This window comes from Anopheles moucheti, chromosome 3, assembly GCF_943734755.1.
Source record: "Anopheles moucheti chromosome 3, idAnoMoucSN_F20_07, whole genome shotgun sequence".
Taxonomy (NCBI): domain Eukaryota; kingdom Metazoa; phylum Arthropoda; class Insecta; order Diptera; family Culicidae; genus Anopheles; species Anopheles moucheti.
Window position 1 is genome coordinate 79,872,360 of NC_069141.1, and position 15,574 is coordinate 79,887,933.

At 44.1% G+C, this 15,574-nt stretch overlaps 4 protein-coding genes across 8 annotated transcripts; 2 read left to right on the forward strand and 2 right to left on the reverse strand.

Moving 5' to 3' along the window:
• The first annotated feature begins 226 nt into the window (after positions 1-226).
• LOC128301252 (programmed cell death 6-interacting protein) lies at positions 227-3,600 on the forward strand. The gene is made up of 4 exons (XM_053037634.1): positions 227-728; positions 853-1,889; positions 1,986-3,030; positions 3,104-3,600. Exons 1-4 carry the CDS (start codon positions 401-403, stop codon positions 3,244-3,246), a joined length of 2,553 nt encoding a protein of 850 aa, XP_052893594.1. The 5' UTR covers positions 227-400; the 3' UTR covers positions 3,247-3,600.
• A 1,262-nt stretch (positions 3,601-4,862) lies between these two features.
• Positions 4,863-7,765, forward strand: LOC128301238 (beta-alanine transporter). Its single transcript, XM_053037614.1, has 8 exons — positions 4,863-4,975; positions 5,088-5,183; positions 5,295-5,508; positions 5,575-5,833; positions 5,899-6,148; positions 6,221-6,612; positions 7,155-7,333; positions 7,410-7,765. Exons 1-8 carry the CDS (start codon positions 4,863-4,865, stop codon positions 7,602-7,604), a joined length of 1,698 nt encoding a protein of 565 aa, XP_052893574.1. The 3' UTR covers positions 7,605-7,765.
• A 312-nt stretch (positions 7,766-8,077) lies between these two features.
• Positions 8,078-12,865, reverse strand: LOC128301239 (protein lifeguard 1-like). Of its 5 annotated transcripts, none has more exons than XM_053037617.1 (5): positions 12,725-12,858; positions 11,485-11,660; positions 10,159-10,520; positions 9,853-10,101; positions 8,078-9,776 (listed from the first exon to the last, which is right to left on the reverse strand). In XM_053037617.1, exons 2-5 carry the CDS (start codon positions 11,513-11,515, stop codon positions 9,417-9,419), a joined length of 1,002 nt encoding a protein of 333 aa, XP_052893577.1. In that variant the 5' UTR covers positions 11,516-11,660; positions 12,725-12,858; the 3' UTR covers positions 8,078-9,416. The 5 variants fall into 5 exon arrangements, with proteins under 5 accessions (XP_052893577.1, XP_052893575.1, XP_052893579.1 ...); XM_053037615.1 differs by lacking the exon at positions 12,725-12,858 and adding an exon at positions 12,257-12,715 and having other exon boundaries at positions 11,485-12,156; XM_053037619.1 differs by lacking the exon at positions 11,485-11,660 and having other exon boundaries at positions 12,725-12,865.
• Positions 12,866-13,432: 567 nt separating this feature from the next.
• Positions 13,433-15,163, reverse strand: LOC128301963 (protein lifeguard 1-like). The gene is made up of 4 exons (XM_053038650.1): positions 15,046-15,163; positions 14,617-14,867; positions 14,289-14,537; positions 13,433-14,219 (listed from the first exon to the last, which is right to left on the reverse strand). The coding sequence occupies exons 1-4, from the start codon at positions 15,050-15,052 to the stop codon at positions 13,860-13,862; spliced, it is 867 nt and encodes a 288-aa protein (XP_052894610.1). The 5' UTR covers positions 15,053-15,163; the 3' UTR covers positions 13,433-13,859.
• Between the last annotated feature and the right edge of the window lie 411 nt (positions 15,164-15,574).

Sequence of the window (15,574 nt, forward strand, 5' to 3'; positions counted from 1 at the left end):
TTCAGGATCACCTCTTCTAGCGCAAGTACCTTCTTATTGAATTAATTTAAGTGCCCGCTAAATGATCACGAGCGTCATATAATGGATGCTAAATGACTGTTAAATAAGTGGGTAATTTTATTAATTGGAACTGTCAAACTTGCTTGTTTTGTGTGCTGTCAAACAGCTGGTAGCAAAAAACGGATTGAATGAATCATACCGAACATTACTAATAGACGCAGTGGGGGAGAGTGAGTTTGGGTGAATAATTTCGTACATTACCGACCAAAGTACGTTCCAAGTACGCGACTGTTGGACGTTTTTCGTGCAGCTCCAACGGTTACAAAAAGAATCCGGAAGGAAAACGAGACAGCCTTTTCTCCCGCATATATCGCACCGTCAAATACCGACACATCACACCATGGGGTTGCTGTCCGTGCCGTTGAAGAAACCCTCCGATGTGGATATAGCGAAACCACTGAAAACGTTAGTCCAAAGCAACTATCGCAATCTGGCAACGGAACAGCTGAACGTAATCAATGAAGCAATTTCGGAGCTCAATCAGCTACGCAATACCGCCGTGTGGAAGGTGTTCGACAAGCTGGATGCGGGTCTGGAGGTAAACTATCGCTACTACGACCAGCTAACTGCGCTGGAAACGAAAATTCCGGTGCAGGAGCTGCAGGTGCCATTTAAATGGAAGGATGCATTCGACAAAGGATCGATTTTCGGTGGTCGCATTAGCTTAAGTAAGTATCCGGTCCCAATGAGGATGGGAGTGGTGGACAAGAGGCGGGGAGGTGAAAGGTGAATTTATCAATTAATTAATTCATTGTGTGATTGTGTGCTTCTGCATTCCAATCCCCATTGTAGCGCTTACATCGCTTGCGTACGAAAGGACCTGCGTACTTTTTAACCTCGCCGCCCTACAGAGTGCGGTGGCAAGCAACCAAAGCGTTGATACCGACGAAGGATTAAAGCAGGCGGCGAAACTCTTTCAACAGAGTGCATCAATATTTACCTTCCTAAAGACGCTTGCTTCCGCTACGATTCAGGGCGAACCGACACCCGACCTGTCGCAGGACAGCCTGAACGCACTGAGCAATCTAATGCTGGCCCAGGCACAGGAAATGTTTGTCATCAAAGCGATTAAAGACAATATGAAAGATCTGGTAGTGGCGAAACTGTGCGCCCAGTGTGAGGAACTCTACTCGGAGGCACTGCGCTCTATGCAGCGTGACAGTGTGAGAGCACTGTGGGATAAGGAATGGATACCGCAGGTCGCCGGTCGCCAGGCCGCCATGCACGCCTTGACCATGCTTTATCACAGTAAAGTCTCGCAAGCGAACAAAGCGTTCGGAGAGGAAATTAGTCGGCTGCAGAAAGCGGTAGAGCTGTTCAAGACGGCTCAGTCCCGTTCCTCCAACCCGACACTCTTCCAGGAGTATGCTAACCGTGCGCAGAAGAGCCTGGCCGACGCAAAGAAGGATAATGACTTCATCTACAACGAAATCATACCGGACGTGAACAATCTGCCCAGCCCGGGTAAGGCACAGCTCGCGAAGATTCTCCCGATGGCGACGCATTTGAGTGAAGACTTTAGGGATCTCTTTACGGCACTCGTTCCGGTGGCGGTCAATCAGGCGCTGGCCGCATGCGAAGGTCGAAAGTCGGAGTTGGTAAACGGAGAGATTATGCGACTGCGAGAAGCGACCACAGCCCTGAATGGATTGCTGTCGAGCTTGAATTTGCCGGCCATCGTCGAAGTGACGGCATCCGGCGACAGTTTGCCACCGTCCCTGCAGGAGAAAGCGGGTGCGGTCCGAGAGAAGGGTGGCATCGCGCAACTGAAGGATTTGATCGAACGTTTGCCAGAATTGTTTACGCGCAACAAGGAAATACTCGATGAGGTAAAGGCGCAAGTGTTATAATTATTTTAATTAACTGTATTATCTACAAACAGTGCGTTCAATTTATATTTTAAAACTTATTCCTAACTTTTGTAGGCCTTCCGAATGATGGACGAAGAGCGCGATTCGGATAATCAGCTGCGTGCGCAGTTTAAGGATCGTTGGACGCGCACTCCTTCGGATAAACTGGCCGCAACGTTCCGTGCGAACGGGGAAAAGTATCGCACAATCATCAACAATGCGACGGCGGCGGATAAGGTGATTAGGGAGAAATTTGCCACCCACAGGCACGGGCTCGAGTTACTCTCAATGGCGACCGAGCAGCTAGCGAAGGAAATCCCATCGGCGGGTGCAGGTAGCAGCAGCCAAGCATCCAACTCGTCCGCCGCACAGGCCCTCCGTTCGCTGATGGAGTCGGTCGAAACGATGAAAGCCGAACGGGAGTGCATCGAATCGGAGCTGAAAACGCTTACGATTGACCTGAAGGACCGTTTCCTGGGAGCTCTCGCTACCGAGGGTGTTATTAACGAACCGGCCATCTCGCTGTCCGAGATCGGTAAGCTGATTGGTCCACTACAGGAACAAGTGGGCGAAACGCTCGCCCGCCAGCAAGTCATTTCGACGGAAATTCGTGAGGCTCACGAACGATTCGTGTCGGAATCGGGCGTATCGACGGACCAGCGCGATCGAACGCTGTCCGAACTGGCGGCGGCCTACGATGTGTTCACTGAGTTGCAGGGTTACCTCCAGGAGGGCGAAACATTCTACAACGGGCTGACGGAGATTCTGCTCGTCTTCCAGAGCAAAATCAGTGATTACTGTTTCGCACGCAAAACCGAAAAGGAGGAGCTGATGAAGGACCTGACACACGAATCCAGTCGCCAGGCATCAGTTGCGGTAACACCGGTCATTCCGACGCATCACACGTCTACTACGGCGACTAACGAATCGGGCAGCAGCGCCGCAACTGCTCCGACAGCGGCTAGCTCGGCTCCGACACCCTATCCTCAGCAAATGCAAGGTATCCCGATGGCAGCTACCTACGGAGGAAACATGGCACCGATGTCTGCCTTTACGGGATACGCACCACCACCGATGCCGCAAGGTTTCAATCCCTACGGAACACTACCTTATCCGTCGGGTACGTAACGAGCATAGAATTACTATAAACTAGTCACTTCTGATATAATTGTTTCTATTCTCCTATCGTTTAGCTTACACTGGTTTTCCACCCTCATCGATGGTGCCACCACCGTATTATGGAACGTATCCGGGAGCGTACGGTGCCCAGCATCCGCAGCAACCACCCCAGGGTGCTCCCGGTGCCCCCAACCCCAACAACCCAATGGGATGGTAGATGGTTTCCATGCTCGCCCCCAGGCACTGTCGGGCGCCTTGCTACACGCACACAAAAACACAGCTACACATAACTGAACAGTTGGGTTGTAAAAAAAAGTGAAATTTAATGTGTAATAAGTTTAAAATTCGATATATCCCGTTGTGTATTATTGATCTAATCTGTTGAGCAACTCAAACGCATCCACACATACACACACCCACACATACACGCAGACGAAACATACATTTTATAACGAATCTGTGAACGCTGAGTAATACTTCTTGTTCTTCTATATGATTGTGCTGAATAAATTAATTATATATTCCTAAATAAATTCATCGTCGATACACTGAAAAAGTGGTTGATACAGTAGGAAGTGTTGTAGATATTCGCATATGCTTCATTGGTGGTCAAGTATTTATTAATTTAATATAAATGCGTCCGCATTTAGCGTTGGATCTTTATTCAATTAGAGCTAATTTCGAGCACAACAAAATAATGAGGGATCTCGTATGAAAAAGAATGAGTGCGAGAGGCAGAGCAGAGTGGGGGAATGTTGGAATGTTTCTGTGATCTAATGATATAATTTGCCCGAATTGTCCATCAGCATGGATGTATACGCTCTTATGCTGATTGATTTTAAAGTTAGTATTGCATAAATTTTAAATGAAATTGGTCCACTCATTGCAGAAATGTATCGCTTCTTTGCACAGTAAAATTTATAGCAGTTAACGCATAGATTCATTTATGGGAATTGAACACATGACATGCGAAGCCTTGCAATCATGCTCGAAGAAGTAAATAGCGAGAACCGATCCATAAAAACGGTTTCTACAAGCTTATCATCGCCTCGGACCGAAATGAGTTGGACATCACTTAGATAAATCAATAGAATTATGAAGCAAATATCACATGAATTATTCAAGCTAGCCTGTTTCAAACCTTTAATATCTTTCGAGAGCAATTTTAAACATAAAAGTCCAACATGATAGCACAATTCAGCTAATTTTGCTGTTTGAGTGCTGGTTTAAAGTTCCAGCAATCCAGACGCTGTTTATCAGCTGATTAAACCGAATTGGCACAACGATCTTCCAATCACACAACGAGACAAACAAAAATTGAAAAATTTTGTCATTTACACTACATCAAACACTTGCGAGATCACACCACATACACTACGACAAAGAGCAGCCTCCGGCAATACCTTCCGCACAGCTGCACAAATAACTTGAGCCACGTGAACAGAACTATCTAAATCCCGCGCCAAAACCTTCACGGACGTGCATATCGTTCGACGGTCGGTCTTAAAATGCAGCGTCCACCGACTCAGCATCGTATGGGTCCACAGTTCCACAGTGATTAGTTTAAATTTCTGCGGCTAACGTTTGCCGCCGCTGCCAGGTCGAGTTTCAAATGTCCCGGGTACGTGGTCCGAATTTAAAAATGAGCTACGAGCTAAATGCATCCATTTAATCGAAGATGCCAGATATCCTGTCCCGTAGCGTGGGGTCTGTTGTAGTGTGTCGATCGGTACCACGCTCAGTCTCGATCGGTTCAGCATGTGTTACGGACTGCGACCATAGGCAAAGACGTCAGTACAGTTTTGTTCGCTCCGCACAACGTGATCGATTGCGATGGATTTTGATTCGATTCTGGATATGTGTGACGGGTTTGGAGCGTATCAGAAGATCATAATAGGAGTGCTGCTATTTCCCGCTACATTCCCGTGTGCATTTCACGCTTACAGGTAATAGATTAGGGTTTAGTTGCTAAGTACAAAGTGTGCAAAGTTCTTCGGCCTTCGTCCTGTATATCTTTGATATTTCAACCACTTTTAACGCAATCTTTCGTTTCTGCAGTCAACTTTTCCTAGCAGCAAAACCCAACCATTGGTGCAAAGTGCCGGAGTTCGGTGGATTTCAAGGCTTTTTATCGGAAGCTCTTAAAAACATTAGGTAATGCAATCACATTACGCTGTTTTCGTGCAATACTAAATCCCAAAATCAATTTAACTTAAATTTACTAATTTAAACACTGATTATTCACTTGAAACCATCGTCCACCAGCACGCCCCAGCTGCCACATTCGGATGGCACGATCGGATACTCGAAATGTTCCATGTATTCGCGTAATTATTCCGAGATTGCTAATCTGCTCCGGTTGAAGCAGGATGGGGAGAATGTCTCGCTAGACCAGCTACCACCACCGAACGGTATTACGCCATGCCGGTACGGTTGGAACTATGATCAATCCATCTTCAACTCCACCGTAGTGACCGAGGTAAGTGTTGAAGAATATACGCGAAATCGTAACATCTTCCTAGCTGTCCCCTTTGGTATCTTCCAGTGGAATCTAGTGTGTGACCGGGACTTTGACACCACCACGGCACTGATGGTGTTCGGTGTTGCCGGGCTGATCGGTAATCTGGGATTCGGCTACATGCAGGACTACTGGGGACGCAAGCTTTCCTTTTATCTCTGTCTGGTGGTGCAGGTGACGGCCGGTGCAGTTGGGGCGGCCATGTGGAGCTACGGATCGTGGCTGATGACGCGCATCGTTGTAGGTCTCACCGTACCGGCCATCTTGTCGAGTCCGTACATGCTGGGTAGGTAGTCGACTGACTATGGACATCTTTTTCGTTCGAAAACCATTAAATGCCATGCATTTCAGCAATCGAGCTGGTAGAACCGAAACGTCGGAACTTCTGCACCATCATCTCCAACATTGCGTACTCGGTCGGGTTGGTACTGCTGTCGGTGATCGTGTACTACGAACGAGACTGGCGTTCTCTATCAATCGCTGTTTCCGTTCCACTGTTGGTGCTCTTCCTGTTCTACACCTTAATACCCGAATCACCCCGTTGGCTTGCGGCACGTGGCAAGTACAGTCTGGCACAGGAAATTCTCTTAAAAATGGCCAGGTACGTCCAACCGGTTGTTAGTGTTTCACCTCCACAAACTAACTGCGGAGATATTCTCTCAACACGTTCCAGAGTGAATGGTAAAACGATCAACGAGGGCTATCGGCTGTTGCTGGACGAACGGATTAAGGCCCTATCGCTGGAGGGTGCTCCCGATCCTGCCGCGAATTCGCACGCAAACGAAATAGGACTGCGGCACCTGTTCGCCAAACCACAGATGCGTCGGAAGACAACGTTCGTGGCGTTTATCTGGCTAACGAACACGAGCGTTTACGTGGGCCTTAGCTATTACGCGCCGGCTCTTGGTGGAGATGAGATCTTTAACTTTTTTCTAGCCGGTTTAGTCGAATTGCCGACGTACATTGTGCTGTGGCCGAGCCTCAACCTGTTCGGACGTCGCGGTGTGCTCTTCACGACAATGGTCATCGGTGGGCTGGCCTGCGCACTAACGATTGTTCCGCAAGGTATGTGCATTAGTCTATCTTTATTATTAGTTGTCGAAGAGATCTGGCGAGGATTATAGCTCTTCTAGATCTTGCATACAGCAGTCGCAAGCTCTTGATGGTTATCGTCTATTCAGATTTTTTTTCAGTTGTGAGCTTCTAAGGTCTCCACTTCGGAGATCCTCTGTTTAAAACTGAATTTATCTAGTTTTCTTTCCTCCTTGATCTGAGTTTCTGCTGGTATGTAAATTCTACATGTATGTATTTTGTTTTTTACTCTGTCTGTTTACAAAACTTCCAAAAAATAAATCCAAATTCAGTTAGAACCAATCTGAATTAAGTTCAATAGTTGCTGGAAAGGAAGTTATAATCCACCTAATTCTTCAACAATTTTAACTTCTGTTCTATCACCTGTACTATCATTAGTGATGGCGTACATTCCCTTCGGTAATGTGATATGCGTGTATTATTCAAACACCTACCCAAGCTACTGTACCTAGCGAATGTTTCTTCGAGTTCATTATCCTATCGATTTATCGTAAACTTCTACCTCTACTCTGCAGGTCGTACCACAACCCTCATTCTTTACTGCATCGGTAAAATGGGTGTCTCGTCGGCGTTCGTTGTCGTCCCGCTGACCGCCTCGGAAATATATCCCACCGTTGTACGCGGCTTGGGCATGAGCTTTTGCTCCGTGGTGGGTATGCTTGGTCCAATCGTAATACCACTGATGAACTACACGGTAAGCTGATTGCTTTGCGAACGTTTCGCAAAAAATAAAACTATTAATAATCATCATCTCCTTTCTAACCGCGCAGGGAAAGGAAAACGTTGCCATTCCGCTGGTGATCATGGGTCTCGCCTTAACGGCCGGTGGTATTGCGAGTTTGTTCCTGCCGGAAACGAAAAATATGCCACTGCCGCAAACCCTAGCCGATGGGGAAAAGATCACACTGACCAACCCGTTTCAGGAACCATTCTACAGAAGGAATCGAACGCAGGTCGGGAAATAGTAGAGTTCGGAAATTTGTCTACATGCATGCAAAGTTTCGCATCATTTTTATAACAGTTATTGTTGTTTTATTGTTAAATAAAAAACACGGACAAACTTACGCACCTCGTGGGTGGTGTTTTTGCGTTGTTGTAGCTTAATATTTGTATGCTTGATTATCATATTCGAACCACACCGCTTTGTTCAACTGGAGGCTGGTAGTACTAGCTTCGAGTAATTCGAGTTTCCATCACACTACCTATTGTCATCGATGGCTGCCGTCAAATAGATACCCCATCACGGAAAGCTTTCTCACTGTCCAAAAATGTCTACTACTTTCACCGGATGGTCTATTCTGTTTCATTCACTGTTTATGTTTGCACTGTAGCCTGGTGTTTATAGATTTCGTTTATTCAATAATGTTCTCTCGTGTTATGCAATATTTATATTATCTGGGAAACATTATATACATTTTGCAGTGTATAGAGTAGCAAATACATGGAGATGATTTGTTTTATTTGGATTTGTTATATTAAATATTTGTGTAAAGATACTGTTGTTGCACACTTATTCGCAACAGCGCGAATCGGAAACGAACGGTGACCTCTTCATAGTAAAATAAATAAAATTATACACCATTTCCATCACACTATATGCGCTACATGTTACATTCGTGCTAACATTACACAAAAGCATTGGGTTTCAACAACGGTTTAATAATAGCCAGCTTCATTGGTTGTACAGTTATTTGGTAGTTGTTACTGTTTCGTTAGGGAACATTTCATTTAGATGGTAACATAATTAAATACTCACTGGTGCAACGCAAAATATATAGAATATAGCCAGCACAATTTAAACATTGGTAAAGTAAGCCTCTATGTTGCTAATTCATACTCGTTCACAAAGTTCTATCACAAATATCGGCACACTTTCGTGCAACTTCAAACTTCGTCAATTCAAACTTATTTTACTCCGATAGCATTGCTTGTTGTTTTGTTACACACAAAACACTTCGATAACACAATGTTGATAAGGGCCAAATAATGCAAAAAAGGGCTGTGTAAAGTAAATAATTTTGGCACTGGATGTCCATGCATCCAGGTGATTGTGATGTAATAGGTTTGCGTAAAGTGCTGCTTATTTCGAATTATAAATTTCCACACCACCGGTTTGCGTGTGGATGTGCACACTATATGCGTTCACATGGGAACATCACCTTTCACGTTCATTTCTTCGTTCGCAGACGCACCCAGAGAAAGATAAGCTACTCTATACGTCATTTTTACGACATTGCAACTGTTATCATTTAAGGGGGGCTTAAGTAGCATTATTTTGGTGTGAGAATATAAGACGATGAGAAGATTACGTAGAGGGTAGATTAAATTCCATCAACTTCCACCGTAGCAGTTAGTTTAACCAATTTCATTATTTCCAAAATGAATTTAAGAAAGCACGCGTAATTGCTTGACTTGTGCTTGTGAAGGCTTCGGCTTAATCGCTTTCGTGTTGGGGTGTGGTTCGAGCAAATGGTAACCACTTATATACACGAGGTTCATACGCGCATCTTCAAACGGCTTAGTAGTTCAAACGCAGCTAACAACCAACCAAACATTTTTATATATGTTTTAACATGTATGAAAATCACTGCAACCATATGGCAACATTCTTAAAATAATATAACGTGCTGCATACACCCCCTACGTACCAATAACCATAGTTGCAAGAAAGCTTACAGCAACATTCATATTCGTTTGTATGGAATGAGAGAAAAGTAGAATCGCAAATTATTTAAACATTTCAAACAACCACCTAACCTTTGGGTCGTACGCCGAATTTAATCGCGCGATGCACCGATGATGGTAAGGATGTACAGGAAAATGTTCACAATGTCCAGATACAGGTTCAGTGCGGCAAAGATGTACTCTTCCGGGCTGATCGAATACTTGTGTTCGCCACCGAGCATCAGCTGCGTATCGTACACCAGATAGATCGAGAATATCAGCGCACCGGCCGACGCGTACACGAGCGTAATCGTTTTGCCGGGGAAAAATATCGCGATCAATCCGAACAGCATCAGGATGAGTACGGCCACGAACAGGACGCCACCCATTACGGTGAAGTCCCACTTGGTCTGGAAGGCGAACAGCGTCAGCCCGAGACAGACGGCTGCCGTTATGCCAACCGCTAGCAACACCTTTTTTGAAGGAAAGAAAGAGGAAAAAAATTGAAGGTACCGTTTTTTTTTTGCTGCAATAAATTAAGCAAATTACCTCGTCTGAGCTAAACTTGGCCGTTGTAATACCAAGCAGAAACGATTGTGCAAGCGTAAAGAGTGTAAGGAATATGAAATTCATCGGCGCCTTTCGGCGCACATCACCGCAGCATGCCATCGAAATCAGGGTAACAATCATCACGCCCAGCGCAATCCAGAACATCTCCGGATGGTTCTGTACCCATAGCTTTGTTGGTCGGTGGTAGAGAAAGAGTGCGATAAAGCCGAGTGTGATCGCTAGCTGGGCCTGCAATAGCAAAATGTGATTAACAAGGGGAATGATTTACAACCACTCGTATCGTACCGTGAGAATAGAGTACACCTTGCGGATGAATCCACGTCGGATCGATTGATCGTTAAACTCGAAACCCTTAACGCTGCCCGTCTCGGGATCGTATGCTGCACCGTACGCACCAGGCATTGCCGGTGGAGGTTGTACAAATCCGGGCTGGGGAGAGTAGCCGGGCTGTGGTGGATAACCGGGTTGCGATGGATAACCGGGTTGTTGCGGTGGATAACCGGGTTGCTGTGGCGGATAGCCGGGCATATAACCTCCCGAAGGATAGCCGGGCTGTTGCGGTGGATAACCAGGCTGCTGTGGTGGATAGTTCGGGTTGTAGCCGGGTTGCTGCGGGTACTGTCCACCGTAGTATGCTTGATTTGGGTCTGTGTGGGACGCGTTATAAGAAAAGAGTACCGATCGCGTTAGTTACGGCATGTTAGCAAACAGCTCAATCTATTGAAAAACATTGTAGATGGTGTTTAAAATCTCGAAGATGAACGCTACACAAACACGCACAAAAGCTCTCTTGAGGGCCGTTTAATAATCAAAACACGCGAAGGTACAGAATGATGAATGACCAATCTTCTACGTATTTCACCACGTTATGTATCATACTGCAGACAAGTTACATTGCGATTGATTGTTAAACGGACCACACCGTATCGATAAACGTGGATCTATCATCCCCCGTTTACTTCACACTTTGGACATGCACTAACGGAAACGCACGAAACCACACACAGCAGCAGCTTACCGTTCTCTACACGCTAACGTGTGCTGTTTCAATGTTGCTAATTGAACTTTACAAAACAATCTGAACGATAAACTGTGCGATGAAGGTTTTAGCTTAACGTGTCACAGTTTCAAAGTAACTCGAACCTAAAAAGCTGAAGCCCAATATGCTGAAGCTTATAAGACGATCTACGACTGTTTCGGCACGATCGGCTTCCTAGAGGTGTAGTTGATTCAGCTGCACCACGAACATGAATCTAGCATGTCTGTATCAGGTATCCCAGAGTCTAGTTAACTTGTCCCCTCCCTGTTTGGTTATTTGTGTTATGAATCATTTTTCACCTTCAAACAATTTTTGTTTTCCACACTGACTTGTGTTACATTATAGTATCAGGTGAGTTCGTGTAAAAGTAAACTTCTGTTAAAAATGCACCGCAAAGATGACGGAAACGAAATGGCAGGTGTGTTAGAAATGTGTTAGCAGATGTTTGCAAACCAATAATATCTAAACCATTTAAATTAGTATCTAAAGTTCGAACTGAACCATTTCTCATGCAGACGAATGGACAGGCATGGAGAATGGAAGTAAAACAAGAGAAAAATCATAAACGAAACCTTGATAATATCCTCCTCCTTGATAAGCCATGGTCGTATTAAGGCCGGGGCGGACGCCTGATAAACTGTTCACAGTTTATTTTTACGCTAACGAGTATGACTCTCGCCCGCTCACCAGACTCGGTTTTACCAGAAGGTTTTCGCGTACTGTGTAGTTTAATTCAATTAGAAACCACCTGCTTAAACGAGGGAGAAGGAAAAGAAAAAAGAGCATTATATCAAACCATAAGCGCAGCACCCTGTTTCCCTCAGGAAATTCTTTTGTTTATTCCGTTTCATACAGATTGTATCAACCTGGTTCGTCTTGTGACTGATACATCACACTTTGCAAAAAAAAAATCCCCGCATCTTATCCGAAAACCTAGAACTGTGTATGTTAACATAATTTAATCATCTTGTTGAATCATCTTATTTGCACATTGTTTCTTAAACAAATTCCTTAGCGCATTGCAGGCAGTAGGCTGGTTTTACTGCCAGATGGTGGAAATTTCTCGAGTGATCGGAAGGGGCACTTTTGTTACGGGGCTTTACAGAACTGCTCTTCATTTTTACGAACAGAGATCGATTGTGAGCCTTTAACCGCTAAAAATCTGATGCAATAACTTGGAAGCGAAGCGCGCTTTCACAGTATTTTGGTTGAAATCAAGGTCCAATATAAAGCACACGGAACAGCTGCCGCGCGAAACATCACAGGCACACATCAAGAGACAACCAGATAACATTACAAGCAAATGTGTCGAGAACATCCCAGTAGTCCGATGATTTTGCTTACCTTGCATTTTATCTTTGCTTCAGGAAGATTTTTGCTTCGATTTTTCGCACAGTAATAATCTGCAACGATCGAATGAGGGGAATAAACGGTAAAATATGTACGACCAACCAACTAACGAAGCAGTGCTTGATTGTGAAAATGAGATTTACGGTGTAGCTAAAAATGAACCACCGCGTGATACAGATACTCAAGGTAGCAGCAGCAAAAAAGGGCATCTGAAAACATCACATACGATGAATGCTTCGCGTACATACAGAGACAATCCGCGAGCGGAAAACGAAAACAAACGAAACATTGAGGCTACTATGCAAATAGAGTGGCAGAAAAGGAAAAACACAGAAAACAATCGATTCCTCCGTATGACTCATCCTGCTATACACAGAACCCCTTATGAGAAGCGGTGTTTTCTGCTTTAACAATCAAAATATTGAAGTGCTTATCAGCAACACTTATTAGACCGGACATTACCTTATCACTATGGACTGTCGATGATGGGTGACTCCTTCTTTATTTAGATTTTTGGAGGCCGAGCAAAACAAAGTTCACAATGCTACAATTACTACGAAAACCTTCGATCTTTCCGCGAATTGCGTGTTGTTTCGATGGACATGCAAGCACTAACAAAAGTCGATTGTTCCAATAATGTTGACAGTTCGTTATCTGGTCGTTTCTGCACAGGCCATACAATAATTTTTGACGCACCAATCCATTTGACACAAGGGCGTAACTTTTCGTGAACAGTCCTTTTTTAATTCTGTCGATCAAGGACATTGCATTGGTTTGGCCCATAGAAATTGATAATACGCTTTTTAAAATAGTTACAATTTACCTTTAACCGTTGTTAATATACAGAGACACAAAAATTCGAATCCACTATTTATGGTGTGTTGGACTGAACGGTATGATGGAGTGTCCTCGTACAAATCGCCTGAAAATAACATGAATTTTGAACACTCCGAATGGAAACTTCAAGGAATCGTGAATTTCTTGCAGAAAACTTTATTTTAGTAAGAATAGGACTGAATTATCATCATATTTAAAAGAATAATTATACTCAACTTATTCAATTGTTTATAAAGTGGTTCTCGTGGTACTCAACCATATCGTACATCGTAAAAATCGTATCGTAAAAAAAAACCATATCGTACAAACAGAAGAAAATATTCCATGCAAATGATCATCGTTTTATATTATACATTGTCAGTAGTTCAACTTCGTTACGATAGTTTATTTCCTTTTACCCACAATCAATAATTACGCTCGTTATGCTAACGAGTGGACCGTACTGGTCTGCACATGATGGAGTAAGTACAAATTAATATATTGAGAGGTATCCTCATGCACGATGTTGACGTGATTAACAGATTGGCCACGGTTGGATTAAAAATGGTTCCGAAGAGTGTGTGTATGCGCCGTGTTCGTACGACTACTTTGGATTAATTTGAATCGTTACTGAACAGGCCGAAGTTTAGATCAAAGAATGGCAATATTTGCACAGTACACTACTACCATTCACTGTTCGTCGAACGTGTGCAAAACTATCTGCACAGAATACAACATATTTGAATACAAAGAAATACATTGACAAATGTTGGTGAACGCTTCAATTCCGCGATGCACCAATAATCGACAGGATGTGGAGGAAAATGTTAATAACATCCAGATACAGACAGAGGGCAGCAAACACGTACTCTTCCGGGCTGATCGAGAACTTGTGATTTCCTCCCATCATGATTTGTGTATCGTACACAAGATAGAATGAGAAAAGCAGAGCACCAAGGGAAGAGTAAATCAGTTGAATCGTCTTGCCCGGAATAAACATCGCAATTAGTCCGAAAAGGAACAGGACCAGCACGGCCGTGAACAGAATACCGCCCATCATTGTGAAATCCCATTTGGTCTGGAAAGCGAACAGTGTCAGCCCGAGACAGACGGCTGCCGTTATACCGAATGCTATCATGACCTGAAAATACAGCAAGCATCAATGTCATAGAACCAAAAGCTGTAGATGTTTCAGTGGTTTTTATACTACCTCTTGCGAGCTGTAGCTAGCCGCCACCATCGATACCAGGAAGGATTCTGCAAATGTAAACAGTCCCAGGAACATGAAATTGGCCGGTGCCTTTCGACGCAGCTCTCCGCAGCATGAGATAGCGATCAGCGTGCCAAACATCACAATAAATGCTACCCAGAACATGCCGGGGTGTTGTCGCACCCATAACTTGGTTGGGTTATGGTTCGTCACGAAAGCAACAAAAACGAACGTAATCGACAGTTGCAGCTGATATTGTGTAAAGTAATGTTTAAATTAAAAAGGATCCTTAATGTCTGCACCTTCATCTTTCTGCAACGATGCTTACAGTCAAAATGGCGTACACTTTCCTGATGAAACCGCGGCGAATGGTTTGATCATTGAAATCGAACCCTTTTACCGATGCAGATTCGGCGTCGTACGGTGAATACCCTTCCGGCGTTCCCGCTGAAGACGCGAACGCGCTTGGATGCATTCCCGGCTGCATACCGGGTTGCACGCCGGGCTGCGGTGCAAATCCGATACCATATCCCGGCTGTTGTGGGTACGACGAGCTACTGAAAAATTGTTGCTGATCTCCTGCCAAAGTAAACAGAGGGATAAGAAAATGTGATGATGTAGCAGCAGCAAAACAAATTTGGTTCTTCCTTCCCGTTCAGGTGTTTTGCATGATACAAAACAACGTTTCGCAAAGAATTCTCTGCTACCTTCGCGATCTCAGAACACACGGGCATAAGCGCGACCAATTAATCCATACCTTGCATTGTTACGCAGCAAATATATCACTGAATGGAGCAATAAACAAATATATGACTAATTTTATAAATTTTATGAAGATTCTGTTTTTTCCTTCACCAAACGACAGACGTCACAAATGACGGATCTCGCTGCATACACCATGGTGTCTTGAATGGACAAACAATACAATACGATTATTCGGTACGCCCGAAAATAGCATAAAATGAATTTGAAAATGCTTGATAGTTTTCAAAGGAAAAATTAAAAAAGTGACACATAAAAACATGATCTTATAACCACGATGCAATCTTCTTGTAAGCACTAGATCAATTCTTTTAATCTAGATCAAATTTGTGTACACGCGGAGGTCTTTCTTTCAGTCCAGCACAAGAATAACGAGAAACTGTTCTGAATATAACGATGGAGATGGTGAATCCTTGAAATTTTACATAATTTTACATTTAGGTCGTGAAAAAATGTCTGCATCTACATCTCGCCTTGCTGCAAGGTTATTTCGTGCAAACGGCTCACAGGGTGAAATGAGTTTG

What these genes read in the sequence shown, in the direction of transcription:
- LOC128301252 (XM_053037634.1), top strand. Translation starts at nt 401, where the DNA reads ATGGGGTTGCTGTCCGTGCCGTTGAAGAAACCCTCCGATGTGGATATA. An exon ending in CGGTGGTCGCATTAGCTTAA is followed by an intron (nt 729 to 852) that starts GTAAGTATCCGG and finishes TCCCCATTGTAG; the next exon opens with CGCTTACATCGCTTGCGTAC. An exon ending in AACACTACCTTATCCGTCGG is followed by an intron (nt 3,031 to 3,103) that starts GTACGTAACGAG and finishes CCTATCGTTTAG; the next exon opens with CTTACACTGGTTTTCCACCC.
- LOC128301238 (XM_053037614.1), top strand. Translation starts at nt 4,863, where the DNA reads ATGGATTTTGATTCGATTCTGGATATGTGTGACGGGTTTGGAGCGTAT. An exon ending in TGTGCATTTCACGCTTACAG is followed by an intron (nt 4,976 to 5,087) that starts GTAATAGATTAG and finishes TCGTTTCTGCAG; the next exon opens with TCAACTTTTCCTAGCAGCAA. An exon ending in ACTCCACCGTAGTGACCGAG is followed by an intron (nt 5,509 to 5,574) that starts GTAAGTGTTGAA and finishes GGTATCTTCCAG; the next exon opens with TGGAATCTAGTGTGTGACCG.
- LOC128301239 (XM_053037617.1), bottom strand. Translation starts at nt 11,515, where the DNA reads ATGGCTTATCAAGGAGGAGGATATTATCAAG. An exon ending in AGGTGTACTCTATTCTCACG is followed by an intron (nt 10,102 to 10,158) that starts GTACGATACGAG and finishes TTGCTATTGCAG; the next exon opens with GCCCAGCTAGCGATCACACT. An exon ending in CCAAGTTTAGCTCAGACGAG is followed by an intron (nt 9,777 to 9,852) that starts GTAATTTGCTTA and finishes CCTTCAAAAAAG; the next exon opens with GTGTTGCTAGCGGTTGGCAT.
- LOC128301963 (XM_053038650.1), bottom strand. An exon ending in AAGTGTACGCCATTTTGACT is followed by an intron (nt 14,538 to 14,616) that starts GTAAGCATCGTT and finishes ACACAATATCAG; the next exon opens with CTGCAACTGTCGATTACGTT. An exon ending in CTAGCTACAGCTCGCAAGAG is followed by an intron (nt 14,220 to 14,288) that starts GTAGTATAAAAA and finishes CTGTATTTTCAG; the next exon opens with GTCATGATAGCATTCGGTAT.